Source organism: Cicer arietinum, chromosome 2, assembly GCF_000331145.2.
Source record: "Cicer arietinum cultivar CDC Frontier isolate Library 1 chromosome 2, Cicar.CDCFrontier_v2.0, whole genome shotgun sequence".
Classification (NCBI taxonomy): domain Eukaryota; kingdom Viridiplantae; phylum Streptophyta; class Magnoliopsida; order Fabales; family Fabaceae; genus Cicer; species Cicer arietinum.
In genome coordinates this window covers 7,157,248-7,166,149 of record NC_021161.2, presented here as the reverse complement: position 1 = coordinate 7,166,149, position 8,902 = coordinate 7,157,248, and the positions used below count along the sequence as shown (strand labels likewise).

At 31.5% G+C, this 8,902-nt stretch overlaps 1 protein-coding gene across 1 annotated transcript; it reads right to left on the bottom strand.

Annotated features, from left to right (window-relative positions):
* Positions 1 to 3,072: 3,072 nt before the first annotated feature.
* On the bottom strand, positions 3,073 to 8,540 carry LOC101505394 (potassium transporter 6-like). The gene is made up of 8 exons (XM_004489801.4): positions 8,273 to 8,540; positions 7,603 to 8,098; positions 7,097 to 7,150; positions 5,782 to 6,042; positions 5,656 to 5,708; positions 4,990 to 5,113; positions 4,638 to 4,892; positions 3,073 to 4,251 (listed from the first exon to the last, which is right to left on the bottom strand). The coding sequence occupies exons 1-8, from the start codon at positions 8,306 to 8,308 to the stop codon at positions 3,191 to 3,193; spliced, it is 2,340 nt and encodes a 779-aa protein (XP_004489858.1). The 5' UTR covers positions 8,309 to 8,540; the 3' UTR covers positions 3,073 to 3,190.
* Positions 8,541 to 8,902: the final 362 nt, after the last annotated feature.

The following is an 8,902-nucleotide window of genomic DNA, read 5'->3' as shown; positions in this document are numbered from 1 at the left end:
CTACACGACCGACTTTTATAGTGAAATATGTCTTTCATTTATAAACACATATATTATCTATTATATATATTTAAAACAGACTTCACTGTCACGTCATATTATTTCATGCGCATATACAAATATTTTTCACCTCAGCCAAAATGCTGACGTGTACATTTTCATAGAGAGTTTTCTCTACTCAGTTTTTAAATAGCTTTTCCACAAATTATATACACAATCTACTATCTTATACTATATCTCCTATTTAAATATTATTTTATAAGGTCTACTCAAATTTTTCTAAATTAATCCCACATTATTATTTCATAACGTCACATTATTATTTCATAAGGTTCGACAAAATTATTATTTTATAACGTCACATTATCATTTCATAACCTGGTTTGTCCAACATCTTTCACACTAATTTCACATTACTACTCGTTTTTTTTGTCTCATTAATCAACTTCATATTTTCGTCTCTATCTGACAAAAAACTTCATATTGATTTTTTTTTTAAATCCACTTAAATTAAATAAATTAAAATATACACGCACAACGCGCGAGTTGACATCTAGTTTTTATATTATATTTTATCCACTGTGAGACTCTCAACATACTACTTTAAATTTATGATTGGACATTTAAAGTGTGACCTGATTGAACTAATAGCTTAACCCATAGAATTTTAGATAGACTCTAATACTATTTTAAAATTTGGATTGAACTTAACTCAATCCTACAAAACCGACTTACAGTAAGTTGATTTTATAAGATTGAGTTAGTCTCTCTCAACCCAAATTCTAAGATATGTTTTCCAATATAAATAGAAGACGACGTGGAGAAAAAAGAAGTGTACTTGTGGTTTGACTTCAACGATATGCTGGCCTCTCCATTCTCCAAACTAGTGCAGATTCATAAAGTAAGCACATTTTCAAGATGATTCAACAATTATTTGGCTTGACAAGAACCAAAATCAGGGTCTGCATCTTGATGATGCCACACCATCCAACTGCATGACAGGTTCCATTCCAATCAAGATAAGTGACTTGTTTCCCATTCTGAATCTTTACTCCACTTGCAACCAGAAAAAATTTGAAAATTAAAATGGAACAACTTTTGCAACATCTATAACACAATTCAAACAAGTAGTTCATTACGTTCGATAAATAGATAATGGATATATCAAGTATCAGAACTCATTAACCAAAACATAATTTCATTAACCATAAATTTAAATGTGATTAACCACAATTTTCAGATGTTCAAATCTATATGTCAAACCACGTCTAAATTTGTGTATAACAATGTTGTCAAAAGACAATTTCCTAAACCCAACCCCATTCCCCAAACACCTTAATTGATTAATAGTATAAAATCTCAATCTCAAAATCCAATAGTTAATAATAAAAGCACACATATTCTATTTCCCACATGTTGCATATACTATTGTACAGGCACCCATACTTCTGGAATTGACTCTACAATTGAAACAACAAAAGAGCTACAATTATAATCAATAGTTTTAAATATGTGAAAACTATTTTGAGATTTTAAATTAGTTTGACTTTGAATCTATCAATAGTACCATTAGCATGATGTTTTACTATTAATTAATTTTTTTTTTTTCATTAATGCTATTTATCTTTAATATCTCAGATAAAAATTTAAAGAAAGTTATGGAGTATTAGTTTTAATTTATAATATAAATATATACGAGATAACCGATTGTCACTTATTAAATATTTAAAAATGTAGAGAATATTTTATACTAAATAAAGTTGATTTTTCATTCACTATTATCTATGTATCTATATTAATATAATATTTTAAAAGATAATGATTATGTATAAATATTTTATTTGAAAATGTAAAAGAAAATATTATATGGGAATAATTTCACTAAAACTTTGATAATATTTCGTTACAATGTTTTTACATATGTTAATATGTAATATATATTTAAAAGACATTGGGCCTGCTATGATGGATGAAGCAACTAGAAAGAATGGAGACATAGAAAGAGAAGTGTAAGAAGTATAAGAAAATAAATGTATTAGAAGATTGATATTGACACTTTATTTTGAGATTAAGGGACATTAGGAGTTGGGTTTTTCAAATAGTCAGACAATTTTTTTTAATAGATTACAATTTTGCATTGCTAATTTTTTTTAATGGGTTTGGTTTGGTTTCTGAGATTGATTTTTCTTTTCTTTATATAAGGGTTTTTTAGTTGTATTTTTTATACAATGAGTTTATTTAAAAAAGGATAAATATCAAAATGATTTAATGCTATTTGACTTTATCTGATTTGAAAGTTTTTTTTTTAAAATAAAAATAAAAGCTTCATTGAATTTTGTAAAATTGAAAAATTATCCTGCCTCAGATAATTGAATTATATATAATTTTAAGTTCTCAATCGCATTAGGAATAGGAGATGATAGTAAAGTGTGGGGATTTTTGCCTGATTATTTTTGTAAATATATCTTATATAATAAATATCAATTTTACGAGATTTGACTATGTTATTGTTACTTCTTTATTTGATTATTGATTTTATTTTTACTAATATTTTATTTTAAAAGAAGGGGTCAAAGGTCTATTTTGTTTCATAATACCTTTTTGAGTTACATTTTCTCTTAAATGGGTCCTAAGAACTCAAATATTGTCTTTTTCTCTTTAAACCTAGCATAAAAATGTGTGAACATTTTATCCCATATCCTACACGTTAGACTTCGACCCTTCAACCCCATATTTTAATGAAAACTCCATTATACCCTTATTTCTTTCAAAAATAACTAAAAATCACCATTTTAAAAAAAAAATCTAAATCACCATGTTTTTTAAATAATATAAATATTGAAAACTAAAAAACTTTATGAAAGTTTCTCGATACAATAATTTTTTATTTTCAAAAAACACATCGTTAAAGTGTATACCAAAAAACTTGATTTAAGTTTTCTAAAACAAAAAATTGAGTTTTATGTAATACACATAGTTTTCCTGAACACATTACCATTTTTTTTCTAAAAAAAAGAAGGTACAAAGAGGATATGTAATGAAGAAATGTGAGAAATACAAAGGGAACAAAACTAACAAAAACTTGTACTCTATTTATCTATCACCATTTGGTAGGTGGTGGCTTTTTGACTATTCTATATAACAAAACAATATGTACATGATAATTCTAATCTTTTGTTAAAACCAAAAATTAAACTTGATACATCATCCCAACTTCTAGAGATGATGCATGAGGTACACCATGTACAAAGGAGGGTGTCCTACTATTCCTCCTTAGAAATTCATACACACAATTTATAGCTATTTTCTTTATAGTACTAGAACCTGGTTTAGCTTTCATGTATGAATGTCCTATAATATAAGCTATGCCAGCTTCTCTAGCTTCCATTACTTCCTCTAACTCTTCCTGTGCATCTACGTCGATCTTCGGGCTGTCCGGTACCAAAAACCTCACCTTTTTCTTCGGTTGAATCACCTGAGGAGACTTTATCTCCTTAAGCTCTGACGCATCTTCCGAGTCGACATTATTGACATTGTTATCCACATCATCTCTGCTTCTCAAAATGGTATGTGTAGAGTATGTCCCAACGACCGTCATTTTGTCGTTTTTCTCAAGCTCCTCGGATGTAGATAATCTGATGCTTCCTGTCCGTATGAACTCGGCTATGCTGCATAAAAGATCGTTCTCAAACTCCACATCGTCTTTGTGGACGTCGCGGTATCCGTACCGCACTATGCATCGATAGAGTCTGAAATTTCTCGGACCTACCCGACCAACTAGAAACCTTTCCTCGGGTCTAACGTGTGGAACTGGCACGTGTTTGATGCAGAGAAAGATTAGGACCTGATGGAAGGCTGGCAGGTTGGTCACGAAGTGCGAGAAGATAACGGGAATTCCGGATACTAGGTCTGTATGTATAAGGCCGACCCCACGCACTCGCACGATACCTATGCTGGGACCTATGCCGAGTAGCCAGTTGATGGACACCTTATTTTGAACATCAAATTCATACTTTCTGAGTGTGCCATAGTGCCATACATACATGACAGTCATGAATACAAATGCCAACACAATCGGCACCCATGCTCCTTGTAGGAACTTGGTAAGAGAAGCGGAGAAGAAGATAGCCTCAATGGTGCCAAAAAAGAAAACAAACATGAGTGCAAAGAAAACGTTCCGGCGCCAGCATAGTACAATAACCAGTGACATCAAACATGTGGTGACCAGCATCACTGTGATAACTGCCAATCCTGTTTTGAAAAGAGCATTATGTTAGTTATGTTTCCAACTCAAAAATAGCACCAATTGTATGCTATGAAACAGACACCAGACACGACACTGACACGTAGATACGAATAATATTTTTTAAATGGAAGTAATTGAATATAATTTCATTTCTCGGTGTGTGACGTTGACACATGTCAGACACAATATCTTTAATCCAAGGTGTTTGTGCTGCATAGATTACATGCATAAGTACATAAAGCCATGCCAATTATAAATGTTGGCAATGTTAATGTGGGTTGCATTCAAAATTCTATTGCATCCCTTTGATTCTTCTAGTTCCTTATCATATTGCTGCAAAATTGATGAATGTATGTATATATGTATGTGTAATTAACAATCATTGTCATACCTGAGGCATGACCGAGATGCTGCGTGTTTCTGAAACCAATCGTAACAGCCAAACATAAGATCATCAATAACCAATTGATCTCGGGGATATATATCTGTCCATGAATTTTTGATGATGTATGAACCACTTTAACTCGTGGGAAGCAATTTAATGCAGAACATTGCTTGATAATTGAGAATGATCCAGTTATGATGGCTTGGCTTCCCACGACCGCAGCGAATACGGCTATCACAAGAACAGGCCATCTCAATTTCTCTGGAGAGCAAAAGAGCAGAAAACAAAAGTCAATTAACCGAGAACTCCTTCATCATCTACATTCTCTCAACAAAAGAACGTGTTACTAACAATCTACCTGGAACAGATACATAAAACCCGAGCTGATACATGTGCTCAATTTCATGATGTCTTGATAGATAAGCAGCTTGCCCCATATATGCTAGAATTAAAGATGGATAAACTACAGAAGTGAAAGCAATCTGCAAAAGAGATGTTAACTAAATAAGCATTTCAAAAAGCTATTTGACTATAACTAAGGCCTTATTCAGATAAACAACTTAATTAAATGCTTATAACATAAACACTTATCATATAAGTGCTTATGTATAAGTTATTCCTATTAGTAAAGATAAAAATTATAGTCAATATTTTTTCATATAAACTAAAAGTTGTTTTCATAAGCTATTCTAGAGAGCTTATGAAAATAAGTTGTAAGCAGTTTATGGAAATGTCATAAGTTATTTTCACAAACTCTTCAAAACAGTCCCACAAGTATTTATGCCAATAGATAAGATCAAATAAGTCAACCCAAACAAGTCCCAAAATTAATATGAGAAGCAATGTTAACGCTTATCAAGACAGATACATTACAACTTTTGGAGTGAACCAGTTAAGCTAAAAAATCAAAACAGAGTGAAATTTCAAGACCCCACAACGAAACATACACTAATGCATTGTATTCTCTATATCTAGCAGATTCAAGTCTCCTCTATTAAACGAAACCAAATTGTAAATAGCATACCTGGATTGATAATTGTGAGAAGTGACCAAGATCAGCAAACATGGCTTCTGATCCTGTACAAGTGCAAAAAGAACGGTGAGAATAACGGTATAAAATTGAAGTTAATCGTCAAGAAAACACACAGACCTGTTATCGACAGCAAAATTCCACCGAGGGACATCCAACCTCCGGTCTGAGTTTTCTTTATAAACCGAAAAGCATGAAATGGAGAGAGTGCATGGTATATCTGAGGGTTCCAGTAGAATATATTATAAACTCCAATGGCACTGATGCAAAATAGCCATATAATGACTATCGGAGCAAACAAGAAGCCAACCCTATGTGTGCCAAAATGTTGCAGCCCGAACAACCCTATCAATATGATGCACGCAGCTGGAAGTTCTACATCTGCCAAATAACAAGATTCAAAAGCACTATTAATGAGGAATGTGTTACAAAATTTGAATTGTATATAAGAGTGAAAAAGTTATATAACGGACAAGCGAAATTAAGGCATAATGAGACAGCAACAATTTTTTTGTCTTCTTTAATCCTTTCTCACAGGTTCATAGAACCGAATTCTAATTTGTCAAAAATATAAAATTTGTGATGGCTATGCTCGTCCAAAGAAGTCCTATTTTACTTAAAATCGCTATTTTACAAGTGTTTCCTCCTCTTCGTCAAATAAAATCATACAATACTAAATTGAACTTATTGGTTAATGCGCTTCAGTGAAAGTTGAATCAATCAGGAGTACCTGAATTCAAACTTTGTCTGGAACAATCCTTTATTCAGACTTTACTTACCTCCCACCTGACCGAACTTCAGATTACCAGATCCCCTTTCCCTTGAAACCGGAGAGTTAAGAAAAAAAAAATACAATGCTGAATTGACACAAAATTGCATAAAAAGGTGAAAAATATAACACCTTATTATTGCAGCACAAAAATGGATCACAGGATCCTTAAAAACATGTATTGAGATTAACTTTAACATTTAGGCATAAAACTCTTGTTTCAATTAATTAATGCCAGATTCTGGCATTAAGAGAAACCTGTATGGAAAACTCCAAAGTCCAAAGAGTTCAAAGTTCCAACTCATCACGTCACAGCTCAGTCAAACACATCACACATGTTATTTTAAGTTATATGCCTAAAGGAACACATGCAGATTCCATCACATGTGATCATGTGGATTTAAACTTTCATGGACACAAATATAGGTCACACCCTAAACGTGTTAAGACAAATACAACAACATGATTTTGTCCTTAATACAAATTTTCACAAACATTCCAACAAAGGCTTAAAGAAACATTGTCAAACTAAAAAAAAGAGAGAGCATATAAACAACTGAGAGACAACTTACTATTGACATAATGAAATTAAAACAAATATATTGAAGAAATAAAGGGTGTTTTTTTAAAACAAAAACAAAAAATCAGAATTGGAACAAAACTTACATGCATGATGCTCCTTGGACATTGAAAGCTCTAATCCAGATACTGCTGAGAAAACTGCACTCATTCAAAATAATAACACTATCTCAGTGACATAAAAGTTAAAAAAAAATTGTATTTCAAACCCAAAAACAAAAAACACTGATTTCAATTTTTCCTATACAAATCTTACAAACAGGAAATATATTGAAAAGCAAGTGTCAATTTTGTAATTAAAAGTCAAAACATGAAATAAAAACACATAACATCTTTTTCTTGATAACCATGTTTTAAGTATATCCGCTACTGTTTAACAATAACTAATCTCTACCGGAGAACCAGTTGGGCACAAAAAGTGTATTCTCTCCACACAACGGGATTTTTCTCCATACGCAACAGTCAGAGATCAAACCTCCAACCACTTGCCTAAGGTCAACGAGTCTCTTACCACCCAGATCAACGAGATAACATTTTATAAAAGCAATTGAACCCAAAAACAAAGACTTGTCAAAAGAGAACAGAAGAATCACCTGAAAGAGCAGGTGTAATAACACCATCACCAATAACCATACAAGTTCCAATCAAAGCAAGAACAAGCAAAACCTTCTGCAAAACCTCGCGTTTCTCAAGTGTAGCCTTAAGCTTAAAAGCAAAGCTTTTATTATTATCATGTGTGAAAGCATAAGCATCATTCTTATACTCATAGAGTTCTTCATCAGCAAGTTGACAATTAGGAAGAGAATTGACTTTAGCATGTCGACACAACAAAGAGTAAAGAGCAAAAGTACCACCTTCACCATTATCATCAGCTTTTAACACTATGAAAACGTATTTAAACAAAGGTACTAATGTAACTGACCAAAACACCAAAGACAAAACACCATAAATCTCTTCGTTTGTTTCACTGTGTCCAATTCCTTCACCAAAAGTGCTTCTAAATACATATAAAGGTGAAATGCTTAAATCTCCATAAACAACTCCAAGGCTTTGGTATGCTAAAGTCAGAACTGTTTTCCATGAATCGTTCTGCAAAATAATTATTAAAAAAATGTAATAAAAGAAAAAGAAAGAAAGAAAAAACAGTGCAGCATTCTTAAACAACAACAACAACAACAAAAACGATGTTGGAATCGAAATTAGAATCCACCCATGAATGAAAAATTGAAACTTTGAAGGTTTTGAAGCATGCCCATAACTTACCTTAGTGTTTCGACGAGTTCCACTTTCCAGATCCATAACATGCGCAATTACAACTTTCAAAGAACCATTTTTTAACTGAAATTAAAGGTTTTGGAGATGACCCAATTGCTGAAACTCCTTCCCCAGTTGAGAAAAAATTAAAGAAATTAAATTTAAGATATGTAGAGTACTTATATTTATTTTTGGTGTTAGTGAAAAAATTCAATATTTGTAAAGAAAAGGAGAAAACTGTTTCTTTTTTAATTAATCATTATTCAATTTATTTCTTTGAAATTAATCTTTTTAATAAAGTATTGTATATATAACTTTTCAGATCCATGATGGGTTTTTCAATAAACAAAAAATTATTAAAGGAATCAAAAAATTTCGGCAAAATATATTAAATATTTCTTCAACTCTGAGAAAACGACCACCCTAGCCTGCATTGGGTTATTTATTTGTTTTTTTCATTTATTTTTTGGCGAGTATGATTATGATGGGAAGATGCACACGAAATATCAGTTTGATTAATTAATTAATAATTAATATATGAAAAAAAGGAAACACGATTCTCTTATAAATAATAAATATTATAATATAAAATAGAATAAAGATGTAATATCATATAAAATATTTTATTTTTCGTAAAAT